The 23,578-nt window shown below is 42.3% G+C and overlaps 1 protein-coding gene across 1 annotated transcript in view; it reads left to right on the top strand.

Moving 5' to 3' along the window:
* The first annotated feature begins 1,060 nt into the window (after nt 1-1,060).
* The window catches only part of CLCN5 (chloride voltage-gated channel 5), a 182,177-nt gene continuing 159,659 nt past the window's right edge, over nt 1,061-23,578 (top strand). Inside the window, exons 1-2 of the mRNA XM_043570841.1 lie at nt 1,061-1,326; nt 3,435-3,590. Of these exons, the coding sequence (XP_043426776.1) occupies nt 3,575-3,590 (16 nt within the window). The 5' untranslated portion in view covers nt 1,061-1,326; nt 3,435-3,574. The remainder of the gene's footprint in view (nt 1,327-3,434; nt 3,591-23,578) is intronic.

The raw sequence follows: 23,578 nt of genomic DNA on the forward strand, positions 1-23,578 counted from the left end.
AGGATCATCTTAAATAAGTCAATGCACTCCATTGGCCTATTTCCTCTTCTGTAAAATGAGGGGCCTTTCTTTCAATCCTACGGTAAGCACTTTGTCGTCAGGAAGGTCTATTTTGGACTCTCAGTTCTACCACTTACTAAAACCTATGATTTTTGCTTTTCCGAGCCTCTGTTTAGTAAATTATTAAAATGGTGAGATAATACTGGGGCGCCTGGGCGGCTCAGTTGGTTAAGTGTGGGACTCTTGATTTAGGCTCAGTTCATGATGTCACAGTTGTGATATCCAAAGCCTTGCGTTGGCCACAGGGAGCCTGCTTGGGATTCTCCCCCTCCCTCCTTCTCTCTCTCTCTCTCTCTCTCTCTCTCTCTGACCCTCCCCTGCTCACGCTCTCTCTCTCACAATAAACTTTAAAAAATGGTGATAATAGGGAAAACTGCTATGTAGATTATCCAGTGCTGCAAAATAAATAAATAAACTTAAAAAAATGGTGATAATAGGGAAAACTGCCGTGTAGATTATCCAGTGCTGCAACGAGGCTCAAGTACACTGTTATAAGCATCACTATATTTGATCACTATTCCTACTCCTGTTATGTGAGCTCAGAGAAGTTACCTAATCTGTCTGTGCGTCTGTTTTCTCATGAATAAAAGCGGAGAATGATAGTACGTACCCCAGTGCGATTATTGTGGGCACTAAATGAGATGAAAGGGAGTTAAGGGCTTAGCACAGTGCCTGGCACGTAATTAGAGGCTCAAAATATGTCAGCTAATGTAATTAGTATTAGATTACTACTGGCTATTCTGTCGGCCAGAAGCTCGGCATAAACAGTTTCATTCTAAGGACAAAACCCCAAAGAATCGTACTCCACGTTATTAACAGTGAAGCATAATGGGAGCATTTCTCTTTCAAAAGCAATCGGCACGCCCAACACAGGGTTAGGGGCCGCCCAGTCCTCATTAAATATGGCAGCGAGCAGGGCCGACTTACTGCGGTTGCGCACGCGGAAACTCCTCCTATGTCGCTTTCTCCGCCCGGCCTCCTTCCCACCTCGCCTCACCCCCGCCCTGCCAGGGCAGAGGTGCCGGGAGAAGGCCGGTAGGACGCGCAAGCGCAGACTTTGGCTGTGTTTGGCCGATACTTGTGAGGCGCCTGTCACATGAGCCGAGCGCCCGCTCCGCTCCCCCTCCTCCCGGCTGGGCTGTGAATGAAGCTCTGCCGGCTACGTGGGGCGCTAGCTCGGCTTGGTGTACTGGACGCCAGAGCCGACTGAGCGCTCGGCCCGCCGGCGGCCGAGACGGGCTCCGCCGCCCCTGACCTCGGCGACAGGTAAAGACAGATGGGCTGTCGCTTCCCCAACAGGTCCTTGGCGGGCCTCCGGCCCCCGGACCACCCGCGGAGCACCCCCTGGGCGCAGCGACACAGGGGAAGCGCTCCCCCGATGGCTCGGTCCCCCGGAGAGGGGGTTCCCGTTGCCCGGCCGCCGCCGCCTGGCACTCGGAGGAGTTAGACCGGCTAGTTCCAGCCAGTGCAGGGCGGCATCTTCCCGGGAGCCCTGCCCTATTCTCCGAGCCAGGGTCCTTGCGCTGTCCCAGCGAAGTTTTCTCGCGGAGCGGCGCCAAGCCCGTCCCGCTTTTGAATGGGGGGGAGGCTGGCTGCAGGCGTCGCCTTTCCAGGACTGGGGCAGAGTGGTTTTGTCTGGTGAAGCTCTTTCGAGGCCCCGCTGTTCTTCCTCCCGCTCTGGACTCGCAGGTTGGTGTGGGTCTTAGCGAAGTGGACTCCAGACTCTCAGAAAAGTCGTTGTGGCGAGTTTTCCTTTTTCCCACTTAGCGCGGGTTGCTGGTTCTCTCCAGACATTCCAGGCTTGCGCTTGAGCGCCTTCACCCTGAAGGGGAAAGCTTTACCTTCACATTGATGCACGTTTACGTTTCTTAACATTTCAGAGCAAATCAGTTTCCTGGAGTGCTAAGCGAAATTGTACGTGTGCCCGTGTGATAAAGTCAGTGTAAGCTACCCCGAGTAAGTGAGGGAAATCCTGAAGTGTGGAGCATAAAAAGCCAGTAAGAATCTGCTTTACATAAACTTCATACATTTATTAGCAACTACCCGGGTTTGACTTCAGAGATGTTAAATTTCTCCTGGTCCCACGAGGCGCGGACCACTACTTAACGCGAAATAAGAGAGAGAGAGAGAGAGAGAGAAAGAGAGAGAAAGAAAAGGGCAAACCAAAACAAACTGTCCGGGGTTCTAGACAAGTCATCGGAGCGCTTTTTCCTGAATTCATCCTTGGACTTGGGACTTCCTAAGTTTTCTTGGACTTTCGCAAACCTTTGCTTATCCAAAGCATTGGTTCCCCCCCTCTATTGGTGCTGTTGGGGCTAGTGTCCACATTTACATTCTTTTCCTTAAACAAAAGTCATCAAGGAAGACCCAAATGATGACTCTCAAGTTCGTATTAGTCTTCATGCATGCATTAGAGCTTTCATTTCGTGGGCGGAGGTGCTACTTGTGTAAAAGCTATGGAAATAGCAACCTACTTTCATGTTGACCAAGTCAAAAACGTGAGGTCTTTTGCTTAGAAAAAGCTGATGACTTGGGTGCTAAATAAGGAAGACCAATTTATTAAGAACTTGTTTAAATGGGCAGCACAGCGTTTAATATATTAAGCCTCTGAATCAAACGAAGTAGTCAGACATTATGTTTTTGTCCCCCTGATTCCTAGCTCCTTTCATATCCTTGCAAATAGTATTGTCCTAAGACCGAATTTGACTTTTTAAGTTTAGGAATTAGCTGAATTAATTGGTAGTACTTAAATTAGTATTCTATTTTTATTTTTTTTCTTTTCTTCTTCTTACCCCTGATTATAAAAGCAATATATGCTTCTTTTAGGACATTGGCAAAGTGTGGGGAAGTATAGTGAAGCAGAGAGAACCACGACCCAAAGGGCATTGCTCTTAACTTTTTATTATGCTTGCTTGCTTCTCCATTCCTATACAGGGTCTATTTTAAAACTTTAAATATTACAAAAGTTGTTCTCCTTTCTACTAAGTTTTAAATGGCAAGTTGGGTGCTGGGGCGGGCGGTAGGAGAGGGCAATAGATATTATGCTGTTCTTCATTCCCCAAACTGTGGAATGTGAATATAGGGAAGACATTTAATGCTTATCTCATCCAACCACGCATCCTTTGAGATTCTGAAACCCATTTACTGAAGATCCAGTGATTCACGCAGAATTGGACAGCACTCAGTGGCAATAGTAACTGACTCTGGATCTTACCATTCTATGTTTCTAAAGCAGTACTTCGCTGGGAAAAACTCGGCACTACCCATGTCTGCATGTCTTTGAAGGAGAGGTTCAAAGAGGGACAGGAGATAATTCTTAAAGATTTGAATTTTTTTTTTCATTTCGATATTCATTTTGCTATTCACATTTTCAGGTTGAGGGCTTAAACTTCTTGCAGAAAACAAGGCCACACAGCGGCTGGTCTGTCTACATCCCATTCAAGCCTTCTTATAAAACTGGAGGGCTTTGGGAAAACAAGTGTGTGACACCAGCGTGGGAGAAGAAAGGCTGAAGATGGCCATGTGGCAGGGTAAGAAATCAGAACTTATTTCTCTAACTGGTTTTTCCTCCATCCCAACCCAACCCCCCAAGCTGGTGGCAGGCAGCCAGCCAACCCTTTCTCTAACCCTTTGTCTCCACAAGGACAAAAGTATATTAATTTAAAAGAAGATCAGGTGAACATAAGGGAAGCAAAACAAAAATAATATAAAAACGGAGGAGCACAAAACAGAAGAGACTCATAAGTATGGAGAACAAACTGAGGGTTGCTGGAGGGGTTGTGGGAGGGCGGATGGGCTAAATGGATAAGGGGCATTAAGGAATCTCCTGAAATCACTGTTTCACTATATGCTAACTAATTTGGATGTAAATTTTAAAAAATAAAAAAATAAAATTAAAAAGAAGTTGCTGCTACCTAGAAGTTTCACCTATTTTAAAGTAGGGGTGGAGAGGTAGGGGGACGGTAGTAGCAAGAAAATGTAATGCCAGAAGCCTTTTGAAAGAACTCCCTTCTTTCGAACATGTGCTTGTGGGGGTTATGTGTGAGGAAACACGATTTTTTTTTCATATTTGTGTTTTTCATTTGTTTCCTGCAAATTCCTTATCATAAGGTTCTCAATGGTGGGGGAGACAGATGTCAGCACCTCCCTGGCTTCCTCTTCCCAGTAAAGACTTTAAGCATATTTAATGTTATAGTGTTTATATTTGGTGATGGAAGGAAAATGCCCGTTTTAATAGTATGAACTACCCAAGAGCAAAACTCAACGGTGGTGTCTTACCTGATGGATTTACATCTCTTGTGAACCTAGGAATTCCTACCACCTGCAAAGTTATTTTTATTTTTGGTGGGGTTCAGGGTCATGTCCTTGGGGGAGTATCAGAATTTCTGGGGATGTGTGGGATTTTTATGTTTTTCAAAAAGGAGCGTGGGTTTAAGAAATGATAGACAAACACTACCCAGACTGGTCTGTGACCCAGAAAAGGTTAAGAACCACTTGGAGTCGAATGCAAGAAGTTATATAGCTATAGGTATTCATCAGGTAGGTTTGTTGGTTGCTAACGTATCTGTTAAAACTTTCTCCTGTTGGTTATGGCTTCAAATACGAAGGCACACAAATGCAACATGTATTTTTGATGTATGAGGATTGTTACTTTGAAGATGTTTGTTGAAATGGGAATTGGCTTGTATCACTCGCTTTGGACGTTTATCAGGAGCAGTTTGGAAATTCTTGTTTAAATCGCGAGGTATTCTTTCATTCAACAAACATAATACAGAGGTGAATAAGACACAGAGCCCTAGAGGGTTCCTTCTCTTATGGGAAAGGCAGACATATAGACAAATGATTGTGTTAGGTTAAATTAAGTGTTAGAATAGGGAGAGGTGCAAAATGTGATGGAAGCCCAGAGAAAGGCATGATGAATTCTGAGTTTTGAGCTGGTCTAAAAAAAAAAATGAGTGGGAGTTTGCCAGATGGGCGAATGAGAGAATTGCATTCTGGGCAGACAGAGAAGCACTGTTGGGAACTTCCAAGTTGCTCCGTTTGCCTCGTGTGAGATGTGTGGGCCACGACCTCGGATGAAGCTGGGAAGGTAGTTGGAGGCCGGATAATAAAGGACCTTGTATGTTCTAGGAAGGATTTTACACTTTATCCGGGAGACAAAGATTCTAAACAGGGAAGTAACATAATCAGATTTTGTTTCAGAAAGATTACTTTGGCCGCAGTGTTGAGGTGGAGTTGGAGCTGGAGAGAAAGAAAGCCAAGAGCTGGTTGGGAGGTTTCTGGTAGAGCACTTGAGGGAAGGAGTTGGGAGTCTGAGCAGAAGCGGGGGCAGCAAGGATAGAGAGCACAGGATGAATTCTACAAATGTTCTGTGACCAGATGTGGGGGGAACAGGGCCCGGGTTGACACCCAGTTTGGGTGCTTGGGGCGGATGGTGCCAGTCCCCGAGATTGGGGACCTAGCCTCGGGAAGATGTGAGAAGAGCATATGGGGATGGATGGTGGGGAGTTAGTGTACTGACTTTGGTTTGGCTTCTTTTGCTTGAGACACCTATGGGCTGTTAGGTTCATGATTAAAAGGTGGTGCTGGAAGTTTGGAATGGAAGTTTGTGAAGGTGGGGATCTAAAATTTTGTTCCTAATGATGCATAAAGAGCTTGTGTTTTTTCTCTTTAGTGGAAACACCATTAGTAGTTAATGATTTATTTATTTTCTAATAAAAACATTCTAGTGAATACCAATTCTTAATAAAATGTCATAGTTTCTTCTTTTTTAAAGTTTATTTATTTTGAGAGAGAATGATAGAGTGAGAATGTGTGAGCCAGGAGGGGCAGAGAGAGAGAGGGAGAGAGAGAGTCCCAAGCAGGTTCTGTGCTCTCAGCAAATGGAGCCTGATGCAGGGCTCAATCACATGTACGGTGAGATCATAACTGGGACCAGATCAAGAGTCAGACACTTAACGGACTGAGCCACCTAGGTATCCCTGTCATATATATTTTTTGCCCCTGTCGTATTTTCTTAATAAATCATATATTTTGTTCTCTCAGGCCCTAAAATCGGATCTGCTTAAAATGACATTGGAGCAGGGGCGCCTGGGTGGCGCAGTCGGTTAAGCATCCGACTTCAGCCAGGTCACGATCTCGCGGTCTGTGAGTTCGAGCCCCGCGTCGGGCTCTGGGCTGATGGCTCGGAGCCTGGAGCCTGTTTCTGATTCTGTGTCTCCCTCTCACTCTGCCCCTCCCCCGTTCATGCTGTGTCTCTCTCTGTCCCAAAAATAAATAAACGTTAAAAAAAATTTAAAAAAAAAATGACATTGGAGTAAAACCACATTTTCTTAGCATTAGTGAATAGGGGAGTATTCCATATAAGTAATTGCAACTTATTTTTTGTTATGTGCAACATCTAAAGTGACAAGCAATAGGGACAATGATAGTTTGGCTGGCACTATGGTAGAATAGTTAAAAATACAGATTTGGGTTCAACTCTGATGGGTCCATCACTTGGTAGCTGTGAGACCTGGGACAAGTCCCTTACCCTCTCTGTGTCTCAGTTCCCTCCTCTGTAAAATGAGGATAATAATAAAACTCACCTTATAGGGTCATTTTGAAGATTAATATATACAAAGCCCTTAGGACATAGTACGTGCCATGTAAATGTGTGCCTTTATTATTAGTAAGACATTTAGAATATTGCCCAGCATATAATATGTGCTCATTAAAATTTATCAGTAGCTGCTGTTGTTACTATTACTACTGCTACTACTTATACAACCACCATTATTATTGTCACTATTACTTTGCTATATCCTGGGGTGACCCTGGGACCCTGTTCTGTTGAGGGAATTTCAGGTTGTCCTTGGAAGCCCTACCCTGTGGTAGTCTGTTTGAGTCTTTAGGTAGAGGCTTAGATCTGAAGAGATCCTTAGAAAACATCTAGCCCAACCCCTAGAAGTAAAGTGACATGCCCATGCTCAAACAGGTTGATGGTGGTGACAGGACTAAAACCCAGGTGTCCTGGTTCCCTATTCCACTTTTTCCATGGGCTCAGAGGAGGGAATGGGTGTGTCTATCCTCAGCTCAAGGAAGCTTGGAGTCAGTTTCTGGAGGTAGTTAAGGAACTCTAAGAGCTAGAAGAAGCCAATCCTCCTTAGTCTCTTGGGTCAGTGGTATCTAGTTCCTCCACAGAGAGTTTTATCAGAACTCCCATACCCCTCAAACATGGCCAACATTATTATTTTGACTTCATTTGATGAAGCCCTGTAACATATTTCCTGGCCGCTTTAAACATAGCCTCCTGGGCATAATTTAGTATTTTTGATAACTCAGGGTCATCATTAATACCATCAGATTTATTGATCTAATTGTCAAGAAGTTATTGACAAGAGAACTAGCCAGTTTGGGGTTGGATGAGGTTGGACACATATTATCAGGTATTATTTATTCAATTATCATTAAAATTTTTTTAATGTTTATTTTTTTATTTTTTTTTCCTATTTTTTTTTTCTTTTTCTTTTTTTTTTTAATTTTTTTTTTCAACGTTTTTTTATTTATTTTTGGGACAGAGAGAGACAGAGCATGAACGGGGGAGGGGCAGAGAGAGAGGGAAACACAGAATCAGAAACAGGCTCCAGGCTCTGAGCCATCAGCCCAGAGCCCGACGCGGGGCTCGAACTCCCGGACTGCGAGATCGTGACCTGGCTGAAGTCGGACGCTCAACCGACTGCGCCACCCAGGCGCCCCTTAATGTTTATTTTTGAGGGAGAGAGAGAGCAAGTGAGCATGAGCAGGGGAGGAACAGAGAGAAAGGGAGACAGAACCTGAAGCAGGTTCCAGGCTCTGAGCTGTCAGCACAGAGCCCAATGTGGGGCTGGAACCCAAGATCATGACCTGAGCCAAAGTCGGATGCTTAACTGACTGAGCCACCCAGGCGCTCCCCAATTATCATTTATTAGGTACCAGTTGTGCACCAGGCACAGTGCTGAGCCCTAGAGGTGCAATGGTTAGTAAAAATAGGTATGGTCTCTACTCTCATGGAGCTTGCCAACTAGGATAAAGGTAGCATTTCAAATTCATAAAATCATTTATTTAACAAATGTGCTGAAGTAATTTGGAAAAAAATGACACCAATATAAATTTAGAAGATGAAACTACTGTTTCTTAATAAAGGAGAGGGTGCATCAGAGTTGTCCATGGGGCTTTAAAAACTATTCCTACTCAGGTCTCAGACTCCCCAAATTGGAATTCAGTCTTAGGACTTGCACATTAAAAAAAAAAAAAAAAAAACCAAAAAAACAAAACTCTGTAAGCAGTTCTGATGTGTAATCCTTTTTGGATTACATGTACACTGCTACATTGAAGAATGAAAACTTTGAAAAAGAGAGATGATAGGAGAGTATATAGTGTTGGGGTAGGGAAGGTACTTGTATGCATAATATCAAAGGTAAAGTAATAAATAAAATATTAATATAATCAACTATATGCAAATTTAAAATCCTGCAAAACCCGTGAAGTTAATGACAAAACTGGAAGCAGTTGCAACAAGACTCATTATTCAGAGCAATAAGAAAAATACAAGTATCTGACTAGAAAAATGTGCCAAGGTTGGGAATAGGAAAATACATAAAAGAAGAAATCTAAGTGGCCAATAAATGTGAAAAAATGTTCTATCTCAGTGGTAGTCGAAAGGAGATTTAAGATGGCATACCGTTTTCTCCAATATAATTTGCAAAGATTAAAAAGGAATGACAGGGGCGCCTGGGTGGCTTAGTCGGTTAAGCCTCCAACTTCAGCTTAGGTCATGATCTCATGGTTCATGGGTTTGAGTCCCGCATCAGGCTCTGTGCTGATAGCTGGAGCCTGCTTCAGATTCTTTGTCTCCCTTTTCTGTCCCTCCCCTGCTCATGCTCTGTCTCTCTCCCTCTTTCTCAAAAATAAACATTAAAAGAAATATAAATAAATAAATAAATAAATAAATAAATAAATAAATAAATAAAAGGAATGACAAAACTCAGTGTTGGCAAGGACATGAGGAAGCAGGCATTCTCTTGCACTTCTGGTGGGAATGTCAGTTTGGCATTATCAAAAGCTTTAAAAAACACGTTTACCTTTTGACCCAGCATTTTTTTTTGGAATTTATCCCAAGGAAGTAATTAAGGACGTACACAAAAGTGTGTCAATAAGGGTATTCATGGCAGCATTTTCTATAGTGGGAAAAATTGGTAACACTTGCATTCTGATGTAGTAATACAGTGGAATAGTATATCACTCCTACAAATGATTATAAATGTATCATTCTTATAAATGTATAATCATTCCTAAAAATGATTAGTGCCGAGTTCTACATAGAAATAAGTTCAGGGGTGCCTGGGTGGCTCAGTTGGTTAAGCGTCTGACTTCAGCTCAGGTTATAATCTTGTAGTCTGTGAATTTGAAGCTCGCATCAGGCTCTGTGCTAACAGCTCACAGCCTGGAGCCTGCTTCCAATTCTGTGTGTGTGTGTCCTTCTCTCTGCCCCTCCTGTGCTCACACTCTGTCTCTCAAAAATGTATAAATGTTAAAAAAATAATAGGTTCATAATATGATGTTATATGAGTGGTGGGCGGGGGGAATCATATCCCAGATTATCGGTAGTTAAAAGCCTGGGATCTGGGGATGAAAGGTACATTGTAGGGAATATAGTCAATGGTATCGTAATAGCATTGCATGGTGACAGATGGTAACTACACTTATGTTGAGCACAGCATAATGTATAGACTTGTGGAATCACTGTAATGTATACCTGAAATAATGTAACATTGTGTGTCAGCTATACTCAAATAGGAAAAAAAGTCTGGGAGGGGCCCTTGGGTGGCTCATTTGGTTAAGTGTCCGACTTTTGGTTTCGGCTCAGGTCATGATCTCCTAACAGTTACAGTGCGAAGCCTGCTTAGGATTTCTCTCTTCCTCTCTCTCTGCCCCTCCCCTGCTTAAGCTCTGTCTCTCTCAAAAAAATAAAGAAACATCAAAAAGTTAAAAAAGAAAAGAAAAAAGTCTGGGCTCTGGGCTTAGGGTTAGATCGAAATCCTAGCCTTATCAACTGGGTAATATTGGGAAGTTATTACCTGAGTGTTCCTCAGCTTCCATGTTAGTAAGAGAGGGATAAAATAGCAGCAAACCTAATAGTTCCCAACACCCAGTAGGATCACCTGGGGATCTCTTAAACCCTCTCAAGGCCAGGCCTCACCCAGTCGATTAAAATCCTCAGTCCTTAGGGACTGGATGCAGCCCTCAGGGTTTTTGAAGCTCCCTGGGTGACTTCAGTGTGTAGACAAGTTTGGGAACCATTGAGCTAACATATAAGGTGGTTATAAATATGAGAAAATCACAGTGGCTGGCATGTGGTAAGTAGTCAATACGTGGTAACTATTATTAGTAACTTATTTTTTTTATTAATAATATGACCCCATTTTAATATATGTGTTTGTGTCCATGTATGTATAATAAGAAAAACCTGAGGGGATGTGCACAAAAGTATTTAAAAAAGAAATTAGAATTGACTTTGTTTTTGCTTACTTGTATCTTCCAATTTCTCTGTAAATACCATGGATTCCTCACTAATTTTTGTAAAGTGTAACTTCTGAAGGAAATATCCAATATATGTGCACAGCTTTTATATGCTATTGTGTTTATAATAGTGAAAAACTGAAGACACAGTTTCTATAGTAGGGGAATGTAAGTAAATTATGGAAGGTCCATATAGTAAAATATGGGGCCATTAAATATGAAGACCAATGCTGAGGAAAATCATTATGATACAGTGACAGAGTATATGGGATGATGCCATTTCCATCTTTGTAATTTAAGTGTGCAGTTCTTTGTGTCTCTGTGTTTATATGTTACATATATACCTGTGGATGTGATGATAAATATGGAATGGAAGGAAAGGAACCAAAGTTGTTTTTGAGGGGGGGAGTGGGGGGGAGAATATATGAACGGGGGAGGGGCAGAGAAAGAGGGAAACACAGAATCCGAAGCAGGCTCCAGGCTCCAGGTATTGAGCTGTCAGCACAGAGCCCGATTTAGGGCTCAAACTCAGGAACCATGAGGTCATGACCTGAATCAGACGCTTAACTGATTGAGCCACACAGGTGCCCCTGGAAAGGAACCAAAGTTGTTAAAGTGGCTATCTCAAGACAGTAGGATGCATTTCTGTTTTTTCCCCTTTTCATTCTTTTATTTTCCAAATTTTATATGATGAATATGTATTACTTTTGTAATAAAAATGAGTTATTTGAAAATGAGATACGCAATGATAGTGCCCCCAACAAGGAGTGAATTGTGTGGGCTTCTGGACAACTGCTTCAGTCACTTTGTACCCCTTGCCCCTCCTCCACATTAAAAAAAAAAAAAAAAGAAACCAAGACCCCAAGGGTTTGGTCAGAGCAGTTTTTCTTTTCTTTTTCTTTCTTTCTTTTCTTTTCTTTTTTTTTTTTTTTTTTGCTATTAATACTTCCTCAAGTCCTCTTGTAATTTTTGGCCATCTCTCCTATTGACTCCAGAAACTCTTTTGGGAGTGAGAGTGGGGACAGGCAGAGAGATTATGCAAAAATTGGGAAATTACACTTACTCTTGTGTGGAGGTTACATAATGAGGTGAGGCGGCAAAATATGCCAGGATAAGCATGAAAATAAGACAGAGGAAAACTGTAATAAAACTTAGTTGCAACGAGAAACTCAGATTTAAAGGAAGTACATTTCAACCTTACAGATTTTTTTTCTTAGCACATCACAGTGTATCGTTAAACACTCTGGTGATTTAGCTAACACATGGGGGCTGGGGGAGCATCACAAAGCAGTTAGTGAGTTGGACACAGAGTTTCAGTGTGAAATCTGGATAGCTGTGTGGCTTGATAGTTGGACCACCATCATCTAGGAAAAGCCATCTGCTCCTGCCTGTCGACCAAAACATTAGTATCTGCACGGCTCTTAAACAAAAATCATGTTGTTAGAGCAGGAGTAAGGAAGCAGAGCACCCACCCTCCCCTTTTTTTTTCTTTATCTGGCATAGTGTCTCAACTATGGTAGGTACAAGAAAAGAATTCTTCATCTCTTTTCACTATTTTTTTTTATGTGCCCTTCTTTTTTATTTATTTATTTATTTATTTATTTATTTATTTATTTATTTAATGAAATTTATTGACAAATTGGTTTCCATACAACACCCAGTGCTCATCCCAAAAGGTGCCCTCCTCAATACCCATCACCCACCCTCTCCTCCCTCCCACCCCCCATCAACCCTCAGTTTGTTCTCAGTTTTTAACAGTCTCTTATGCTTTGGCTCTCTCCCATTCTAACCTCTTTTTTTTTTTTTTTCCTTCCCCTCCCCCATGGGTTCCTGTTAAGTTTCTCAGGATCCACATAAGAGTGAAACCATATGGTATCTGTCTTTCTCTGTATGGCTTATTTCACTTAACATCACACTCTCCAGTTCCATCCATGTTGCTACAAAAGGCCATATTTCATTTTTTCTCATTGCCACGTAATATTCCATTGTGTATATAAACCACAATTTCTTTATCCATTCATCAGTTGATGGACATTTAGGCTCTTTCCATAATTTGGCTATTGTTGAGAGTGCTGCTATGAACATTGGGGTATAAGTGGCCCTATGCATCAGTACTCCTGTATCCCTTGGATAAATTCCTAGCAGTGCTATGGCTGGGTCATAGGGTAGGTCTATTTTTAATTTTCTGAGGAACCTCCACACTGCTTTCCAGAGGGGCTGCACCAATTTGCGTTCCCACCAACAGTGCAAGAGGGTTCCCGTTTCTCCACATCCTCTCCAGCATCTATAGTCTCCTGATTTGTTCATTTTGGCCACTCTGACTGGCGTGAGGTGATACCTGAGTGTGGTTTTGATTTGTATTTCCCTGATAAGGAGCGACGCTGAACATCTTTTCATGTGCCTGTTGGCCATCCGGATGTCTTCTTTAGAGAAGTGTCTATTCATGTTTTCTGCCCATTTCTTCACTGGGTTCTTTGTTTTTCGGGTGTGGAGTTTGGTGAGCTCTTTATAGATTTTGGATACTAGCCCTTTGTCTGATATGTCATTTGCGAATATCTTTTCCCATTCCGTTGGTTGCCTTTTAGTTTTGTTGGTTGTTTCCTTTGCTGTGCAGAAGCTTTTTATCTTCATAAGATCCCAGTAATTCACTTTTGCTTTTAATTCCCTTGACTTTGGGGACGTGTCGAGTAAGAGATTGCTACGGCTGAGGTCAGAGAGGTCTTTTCCTGCTTTCTCCTCTAAGGTTTTGATGGTTTCCTGTCTCACATTTAGGTCCTTTATCCATTTTGAGTTTATTTTTGTGACTGGTGTGAGAAAGTGGTCTAGTTTCAACCTTCTGCATGTTGCTGTCCAGTTCTCCCAGCACCATTTGTTAAAGAGACTGTCTTTTTTTCCATTGGATGTTCTTTCCTGCTTTGTCAAAGAGGAGTTGGCCATACGTTTGTGGGTCTAGTTCTGGGGTTTCTATTCTATTCCATTGGTCTATGTGTCTGTTTTTGTGCCAATACCATGCTGTCTTGATGATGACAGCTTTGTAGTAGAGGCTAAAGTCTGGGATTGTGATGCCTCCTGCTTTGGTCTTCTTCTTCAAAATTCCTTTGGCTATTCGGGGCCTTTTGTGGTTCCATATGAATTTTAGGATTGCTTGTTCTAGTTTTGAGAAGAATGCTGGTGCAATTTTGATTGGGATTGCATTGAATGTGTAGATAGCTTTGGGTAGTATTGACATTTTGACAATATTTATTCTTCCAATCCATGAGCAGGGAATGTCTTTCCATTTCTTTAAATCTTCTTCAATTTCCTTCATAAGCTTTCTATAGTTTTCAGCATACAGATCCTTTACATCTTTGGTTAGATTTGTTCCTAGGTATTTTATGCTTCTTGGTGCAATTGTGAATGGGATCAGTTTCTTTATTTGTCTTTCTGTTGCTTCATTGTTAGTGTATAAGAATGCAACTGATTTCTGTACATTGATTTTGTATCCTGCAACTTTGCTGAATTCATGTATCAGTTCTAGCAGACTTTTGGTGGAGTCTATCGGATTTTCCATGTATAATATCATGTCATCTGCAAAAAGCGAAAGCTTGACTTCATCTTTGCCAATTTTGATGCCTTTGATTTCCTTTTGTTGTCTGATTGCTGATGCTAGAACTTCCAGCACTATGTTAAACAGCAGCGGTGAGAGTGGGCATCCTTGTCGTGTTCCTGATCTCAGGGAAAAAGCTCTCAGTTTTTCCCCGTTGAGGATGATGTTAGCTGTGGGCTTTTCATAAATGGCTTTTATGATCTTTAAGTATGTTCCTTCTATCCCGACTTTCTCAAGGGTTTTTATTAAGAAAGGGTGCTGGATTTTGTCAAAGGCCTTTTCTGCATCGATTGACAGGATCATATGGTTCTTCTCTTTTTTTTTGTTAATGTGATGTATCACGTTGATTGATTTGCGAATGTTGAACCAGCCCTGCATCCCAGGAATGAATCCCACTTGATCATGGTGAATCATTCTTTTTATATGCCGTTGAATTCGATTTGCTAGTATCTTATTGAGAATTTTTGCATCCATATTCATCAGGGATATTGGCCTGTAGTTCTCTTTTTTTACTGGGTCTCTGTCTGGTTTAGGAATCAAAGTAATACTGGCTTCATAGAATGAGTCTGGAAGTTTTCCTTCCCTTTCTATTTCTTGGAATGGCTTGAGAAGGATAGGTATCATCTCCGCTTGAAACGTCTGGTAGAACTCCCCTGGGAAGCCATCTGGTCCTGGACTCTTATTTGTTGGGAGATTTTTGATAACCGATTCAATTTCTTCGCTGGTTATGGGTCTGTTCAAGCTTTCTATTTCCTCCTGATTGAGTTTTGGAAGAGTGTGGGTGTTCAGGAATTTGTCCATTTCTTCCAGGTTGTCCAATTTGTTGGCATATAATTTTTCATAGTGTTCCCTGATAATTGTTTGTATCTCTGAGGGATTGGTTGTAATAATTCCACTTTCATTCATGATTTTATCTATTTGGGTCATCTCCCTTTTCTTTTTGAGAAGCCTGGCTAGAGGTTTGTCAATTTTGTTTATTTTTTCAAAAAACCAACTCTTGGTTTCGTTGATCTGCTCTACAGTTTTTTTTTAGATTCTATATTGTTTATTTCTGCTCTGATCTTTATTATTTCTCTTCTTCTGCTGGGTTTAGGCTGCCTTTGCTGTTCTGCTTCTAGTTCCTTTAGGTGTGCTGTTAGATTTTGTATTTGGGATTTTTCTTGTTTGTTGAGATAGGCCTGGATGGCAATGTATTTTCCTCTCAGGACTGCCTTTGCTGCGTAACAAAGCGTTTGGATTGTTGTATTTTCATTTTCGTTTGTTTCCATATATTTTTTAATTTCTTCTCTAATTGCCTGGTTGACCCACTCATTCGTTAATAGGGTGTTCTTTAATCTCCATGCTTTTGGAGGTTTTCCAGACTTTTTTCTGTGGTTGATTTCAAGCTTCATAGCATTGTGGTCTGAAAGTAAGCATGGTATAATTTCAATTCTTGTAAACTTATGAAGGGCTGTTTTGTGACCCAGTATATGATCTATCTTGAAGAATGTTCCATGTGCACTCGAGAAGAAAGTGTATTCTGTTGCTTTGGGATGCAGAGTTCTAAATAGATCTGTCAAGTCCATCTGATCCAATGTCTCATTCAGGGCCCTTGTTTCTTTATTGACCGTGTGTCTAGATGATCTATCCATTTCTGTAAGTGGGGTGTTAAAGTCCCCTGCAATTACCACATTCTTATCAATAAGGTTGCTTATGTTTATGAGTAATTGTTTTATATATTTGGGGGCTCCGGTATTCGGCGCATAGACATTTATAATTGTTAGCTCTTCCTGATGGATAGACCCTGTAACTATTATATAATGTCCTTCTCCATCTGTTGTTACAGCCTTTAATTTAAAGTCTAGTTTGTCTGATATAAGTATGGCTACTCCAGGTTTCTTTTGGCTTCCAGTCGCATGATAAATAGTTCTCCATCCCCTCACTCTCAATCTAAAGGTGTCCTCAGGTCTAAAATGAGTCTCTTGTAGACAGCAAATAGATGGGTCTTGTTTTTTTATCCATTCTGATACCCTATGTCTTTTGGTTGGCGCATTTAATCCATTTACATTCAGTGTTATTATAGAAAGATACGGGTTTAGAGTCATTGTGATGTCTGTATGTTTTATGCTTGTAGTGATGTCTCTGGGACTTTGTCTCACAGGGTCCCCCTTAGGATCTCTTGTAGGGCTGGTTTAGTGGTGACAAATTCCTTCAGTTTTTGTTTGTTTGGGAAGACCTTTATCTCTCCTTCTATTCTAAATAACAGACTTGCTGGATAAAGGATTCTTGGCTGCATATTTTTTCTGTCTAGCACCCTGAAAATCTCATGCCAATTCTTTCTGGCCTGCCAAGTTTCAAAAGAGAGATCAGTCACGAGTCTTATAGGTCTCCCTTTATATGTGAGGGCACGTTTACCCCTTGCTGCTTTCAGAATTTTCTCTTTATCCTTGTATTTTGCCAGTTTCACTATGATATGTCGTGCAGAAGATCGATTCAAGTTACGTCTGAAGGGAGTTCTCTGTGCCTCTTGGATTTCAATGCCTTTTTCCTTCCCCAGTTCAGGGAAGTTCTCAGCTATGATTTCTTCAAGTACCCCTTCAGCACCTTTCCCTCTCTCTTCCTCCTCTGGGATACCAATTATGCGTATATTATTTCTTTTTAGTGTATCACTTAGTTCTCTAATTTTCCCCTCATACTCCTGGATTTTTTTATCTCTCTTTTTCTCAGCTTCCTCTTTTTCTATAACTTTATCTTCTAGTTCACCTATTCTCTCCTCTGCCTCTTCAAGCCGAGCTGTGGTGGTTTCCATTTTGTTATGCATTTCGTTTAAAGCGTTTTTCAGCTCCTCGTGACTGTTCCTTAGTCCCTTGATCTCTGTAGCAAGAGATTCTCTGCTGTCCTGTATACTGTTTTCAAGCCCAGCGATTAATTTTATGACTATTATTCTAAATTCACTTTCTGTTATATTATTTAAATCCTTTTTGATCAGCTCATTAGCTGTTGTTATTTCCTGGAGATTCTTCTGAGGGGAATTCTTCCGCTTGGTCATTTTGGATAGTCCCTGGCGTGGTGAGGACCTGCAGGGCACTTCCCCTGTGCTGTGGTGTATAACTGGAGTTGGTGGGCGGGGCCGCAGTCAGACCTGATGTCTGCCCCCAGCCCACCGCTGGGGCCACAGTCAGACTGGTGTGTGCCTTCTCTTCCCCTCTCCTAGGGGTGGGATTCACTGTGGGGTAGTGTGGCTCGTCTGGGCTACTTGCACCCTGCCAGGCTTGTGATGCTGGGGATCTGGCGTATTAGCTGGGGTGGGTAGGCAAGGTGCACGGGGGCAGGAGGGGCAGGCTTAGATCGCTTCTCCTTAGGTGATCCACTTCAGGAGGGGCCCTGTGGCAGCGGGAGGGAGTCAGATCCGCTGCCGGAGGTTTGGCTCCCCTGAAGCGCAGAGTTGGGTGTTTGCCTGGAGCGAGCAAGTTCCCTGGCAGGAACCGGTTCCCTTTGGGATTTCGGCTGGGGGATGGGCGGGGGAGATGGCACTGGCGAGCGCCTTTGTTCCCCACCAAACTGAGCTCTGTTGTCAGGGGGCTCAGCAGCTCTCCCTCCCTTTGTCCTCCAGCCTTCCCGCTTTCCGAGCAGAGCTGTTAACTTATGACCTCCCAGACGCTAAGTCGCGCTTGTTGTGGGAACACAGTCCGTCAGGCCCCTCCGCTTTTGCAAGCCAGACTCGGGGGCTCTGCTTGGCCGGCGAGCCGCCCCTCCACCCCGGCTCCCTCCCGCCAGTCCGTGGAGCGCGCACCGCCTCGCCGCCCTTCCTACCCTCTTCCGTGGGCCTCTCGTCTGCGTTTGGCTCCGGCGACTCTGTTCTGCTAATCCTCTGGCGGTTTTCTGGGTTATTTAGGCAGGTGTAAATGGAATCTAAGTGATCAGCAGGACGTGCGGTGAGCCCAGCGTCCTCCTAAGCCGCCATCTTGCCGGGAACCTCTTTTCACTATTGTCTCTACAACTCCTCAGTGGGGCAGAAGAGGTGGGGATGAATATGAGGTAAACAAACATGATCTTTCAGAAGATTTCTGTTTCTCTAAGAGCCAGCCATTCCTTCTCAAGCATACAGTTGTGGAAGGAGCATGGACCGTGGAATCTGATACACCTGAATCTGAACCTAGCCCTGCCAGGTTGTGGCCAAAGTACCTAAACTCTGAAAGCCTCAATTGTCTCATCAGGGGTCAAGTGCGGTCTCTGGAGACAGACTCCCTGGGTTTGTGTATTCGCTGTCACTGCTACCTGTGGGCAAGTTATTTTATATACTGTGCCTCACTCTCTTCATCGGCAAAATGGGTTAATAATAATTGTACCTACTCATAGGATTATTGGGAAGATGGAATGAGTTAATACATATATAGCCTTTGAACACTGCCTGGCACAGGTTAAGCACTCACAAATGTTGACCTTTGCTATTAAAATATGCAAAAGTATATGACAATATTTGCCTCACATGATTGTAGATGAGAATGAGAATCACCAAAATGTTCACCTGTTGTAGCTGTTCTGACTGTATTTTTTTTTTATTTAAAAAAAATTTTTTTTTCAATGTTTATTTATTTTTGGGACAGAGAGAGACAGAGCATGAACGGGGGAGGGGCAGAGAGAGAGGGAGACACAGAATTGGAAACAGGCTCCAGGCTCTGAGCCATCAGCCCAGAGGCTGACGCGGGGCTCGAACTCACGGACCGCGAGATGGTGACCTGGCTGAAGTCGGACGCTTAACCGACTGCGCCACCCAGGCGCCCCATGTTCTGACTGTATTATAATCGCAGCAGAAAAAAAAAATCGATATATTCTTAAAGGGATTTAAAAAAAGTTTCTTTTAAGTTTATTTATTTTGAGACAGAGACAGTGAGCAGGGGAATGGCAGAGAGGAGAGAGAGAATCCCAAGCAGACTCCCCACTATCAGTACAGAGCCCGATGCAGTGCTCGAACTCACAAACCATGAGATCATGACCTGAGCTGAAACCAACAGTCGGACGCTTAACTGACAGAGCTACTCAGGCACCCCTTAAAGGGATGTTTTTAAACAGGAAAGGATCTTTCAAGGTGATCCATTTCAAACATTTCATCTTACAAAGGAGGAAACTGAGGCCCGGGGAAACTGTGAGTATCACAGCTGTCATATGGTGCTTTGAGCCAGGACAATGCCCCAGGCTACTGATAATCAGTGCTGCCTAGTGTGCTCTCTCTGCCAGTCTGTTTGCCTCTTTAGCCCTACTGCAGTTGTACTGCCTCCCCTAGGCTTGGATGTTTTATAATTTTCTGCTAAACGTTAGTCTTTCCCTACTATGCATTATTGCTACTTTGAAAAGTTTAGGGTTCTTTTCTTCCCAAAGAATTGTTTTTTCACTGAGGGTTCCAAGGTAGTTTTTTTTTTCCTGTCACTCTGTTGGCATTTTTGAAATAAACTATAGGTTATGTTTTAACCAGAATTATGATTCAAAGCTTCCTGTTTCATGTAATGCTGTTCTGTGTGTGGCAGGATGGGAGGGGGGACTAGAAAGTTTCACTATTGGTGGCAGCAAATGCCAGATTCTTCTTATTTTTCCTACTTTCTGTTATAGACCTGTGGCCAAACCAGAGAAGCTGTTGAGGAGTTAATAGGATGAGGTAACCCCCTTAAGTAATGGCTTATTTTGATGCTTTTCAACCCGATACCATTCAGGCATTAGGTAGCATTTTCTTATATGTATTTAGGATTTCTGCCCGGACTACTTCCATGAAGAGCAACCCAGAAATTGCAACATAGAGCAGTTAGAAATAAATTCAGGAAAGGGTCTATCTGGTGGAAATGAAATAGGTATTACCAAGCATGTGAGATACTCAGGACACTGAATCTTTTTCTTTCCTTCTTCTGCACCCCCCTACAAAAAGATAAGCACACTAAATTCCATTATTATTATTATTACTGTTATTTGTTTTAGGTTTTTATTTTAATCCTAGTTAGTTAACATACAGTGTTATATTAGTTTTAGGTGTACAATATAGTGATTTGACAGTTCCATACATTACATTATTGACATCTTCTGGTCAAAAAAGGTGTTCAGATGTAGAGAGCTCTCCTGGCCCTGTGTGTGCTAAGTCTTCTGGTCCTCACACCACCCTCCACTGCCCTGGTCTGGCCTGCAGCCACCTACAGCTCAACACTGAATATTCTTAGGTTGAAGTCATGGTTTTTCCTATTTAGCTTAAGAGTGGTAAGAAGCAGGTGGGCAGAGGAATCACTGCCATCCGAATTTTCAATTTTCTGCCAAGGCCTTCTTTTCCTTGGGTTCTGTACCCTGGTAATAAATAATAATAATAGAGCCTCACTCTCTCCATTGAATGTGCACCATCCACCCAGATATCAAAGCCAAAAGTCTGAGACGCACTGCACAGCCCTTGCCCTTCTCTGCTTGCAGTCGCCTCCTGATGGCCTAGATCGTATTCCTAGCAAATGTCTACTTTCCACCATCAGCTAAGGGTCCTCTATTTGTAGTCCTTCCTGAAACCTTGCCCATCCTCTGGTAAAATTAGCCTTTCCCTTCTTTGCGTGTTTCCCCGCTCTCTCGTATACGTCTTGAGGGCATTGGCTGTATTTGTTCAGTACATTTGTTTTCATGTCTGCTGTGTGCCAGGCACTGCATTGGATAGGTGCTGGGGTTAGAGCAGTGAACACAAAAGCCATGATTCTTGCCCTCCTGAGCCCTGCAGTCATGTGGGGGAGCTGGTATTCAAACATATGCACAAACATTTCAGTATGAAGTATTATGATATGAAGTAAAGTTCTAAAAAAAAAGAATAAGTGAGGCAGAATTTATTGGGAGAAGGGGTCTGAAATGAAGTGACAAGTTCAGCAGAGGCCAAAAGATGGATAGGAGCTATCTAGGTGAAGAGCTGGTGGAAGGGCATACCAGGGAGAGGAAATGAAGTGGAAATCCCTGAGGTGGCAAGAACCTGGATTCTTCTCCAGTGTGGTGGTCCATTGTGGCTGGACAATCATGAATGAGATATACAGGGGATTGGGATGAACTGGAAGGGTGGGCAGTGCTCTGGTAACACAAGGTTTATAGGCCGTGTTACTCAGTATCCTAAGTGCAGTGTTAGGGCTTCAGGGATAAATTGCATGGGGCAGGGCAACAGTGAATGAGGGGAGGGCCTCATTCATCTTTGCATCCCAGCTACCTGACAGAGAGTACCCAGAACATACTATGTGCTCATGGAATCTTTGTTTAATGAGTAATAATTACCTTGCCTTCCTACCAGGATTGTCATGAAGATTAAATGGGGTAAAATATGCTAAGGTGCTTTGCAACATACACAATGTTAAACAAGTGTTATTCTAGATGTGGTCCACTAGATTCTGTGCAGTGACGCTTACAGATGTTCACTATCATTGGAAAAAACCTGATTCTCTGTTAAAGTAGCAAAATCTTTCAATCAGATCATCCCATACCATGAATATTCTGATATACTGAGGTGTACATATTCAAAGTGCCCCTGCATTGCCAGTGACTTTAATTATGGGTGAGTGAAAACCACCTTATGTGACACCATTATATGTTAGAGATAAATTACCAGGAGCAGTGTATGTTTCTCTTCTGTGCTAAATTCACTCAGTAAATCTCCGAACCTAAGGAATGCATTATTTAGGAGCTGGATTAATTCTGTGGAATGGCACCCTCTGAATTTGCATTTGGACAAGGGCAAGGTTAATCACAGCAAGGTGAGGCTGCCACCAACTGTGGCATTTGGCTTCCAGAGTATGTTAAAATAAAAAATGTAACAAAATCATTAGGGCTTTGCTATTTTTGTGTTAAAATATCTAGTTCCTTATTTGAGCTACGGAAACTTCAGACGAGGTGATTGGTTTAAAAGCCCCCTTCTGACTTTGTCTCAGGTCATGATCTCACAGTTCATGCGTTTGAGCCCTGCGTCAGGCTCTGTTCTGACAGCTCAGAGCCTGGAGCTTGCTTCAGATTATGTGTCTTCCTCTCTCTCTCTGCCCCTCCCCTGCTCATGCTCTGTCTCTCAAAAATAAATAAGCATTAAAAAAAATTTTTTTTAAAGCCCCTTTCTGTACAGAGTCAGAGGAAGTATTAGAGCCCACTTGGGGGGCAGTTTGGAAGTTCTTATGAAAATGTAAGATGTGTGTACCTTTTGTCTCTGAATCTAGTCTAAGAAGGAAGTGCACAAAAGTCACTTTTTACGAGGATGCTAGTCATTTCATTGTTGCTCCATTTTCACTACTGACAGTCTTGACGTCCGTCATGAGAGGCTGGTTATATTAATAATGGTGTATGTATGCACCCAATGGAATGCTGTGCATTTTATGAAAAAGAATGAGGTAGATCTATAGATAATGATAGGGAGTGATGTCCAAGATACATTTTAAATGGAAAAAAAAGGTACAGAATGGTATTGTATGATCCCATCCGTACAACTGAAAGAAGGGGGGAGGTAAAAGGTAGATGGATATGAGTTTGTATATACATATGCATAGACATTTTCTGGAATGATAGATGAGAAACAGCAGTTGTTACCTTAGAGTTTAGGCATTGGCAGGGGTAGGGGTTTTCATTTTCACCCGATACCTTTCTATATTGCTTGACTTGTTTACAACAAGCTATAATGCCTTTAGGTAATACAATTTGAATAAAACCTGTACCTCACTTGATTCTTTTCTTGATGCTATTCTAAGAAATAAAAGGTATAATAATGGCTGAGGTGAGAGTTCAGGTCTGAAGTATAGGAGGCAGAGTCTGGGCAAATCAAGGGCCTCTGAAAGCTGCCAGGGAATCATCATGGCCAGGGGGCTTAGGGGGGCTGTGGTTTTGTTAAAGCTTAATGCTAAGGGGTGCCTGGGTCACTCAGTAGGTTAAGCAACTGACTTCAGCTCAGGTCATGATCTTACAGTTCGTGAGTTCGAGCCCCACATAGGGCTTGGTGCTGTCAGCGCAGAGCCCGCATCAGATCCTCTGTTTCCCCTCTCTCTCTGCCCCTCCCCTGCTCGCTTGCTTGTTCTCTCAAAAATAAATAAACATTAAAAAAAAGCTTAATGCTAAGAAAGTAAGTGAGAAAATTAGGTGAAAAAAATCATGATTTTATTCATTTTTTTCCTTTGTTCTTTTTTTTTGATGAAGCAATTTTAATTGTGTCATTAGTTTTGATATGTAGGTATTTTAATACCTAAGTTGCAGAGTAATTGTATTCTAGGCCACAATTAAGCAGTTAAGTGTCTTCGTGTCTGGATAAATAGTTGTTGTTCTTGTTCAACTTGTTTAAATATTGTATAAGGGAATGCTGGGCTACAGTTCCTTGAGCTTTTTGCTCAAGGTCCTGACAAGGAATACAGATATAGTCTTATGTTTGAAATGAAGAAGATACAGGTT

Source organism: Prionailurus bengalensis, chromosome X (assembly GCF_016509475.1).
Source record: "Prionailurus bengalensis isolate Pbe53 chromosome X, Fcat_Pben_1.1_paternal_pri, whole genome shotgun sequence".
In the NCBI taxonomy this organism is placed as follows: Eukaryota; Metazoa; Chordata; class Mammalia; order Carnivora; family Felidae; genus Prionailurus; species Prionailurus bengalensis.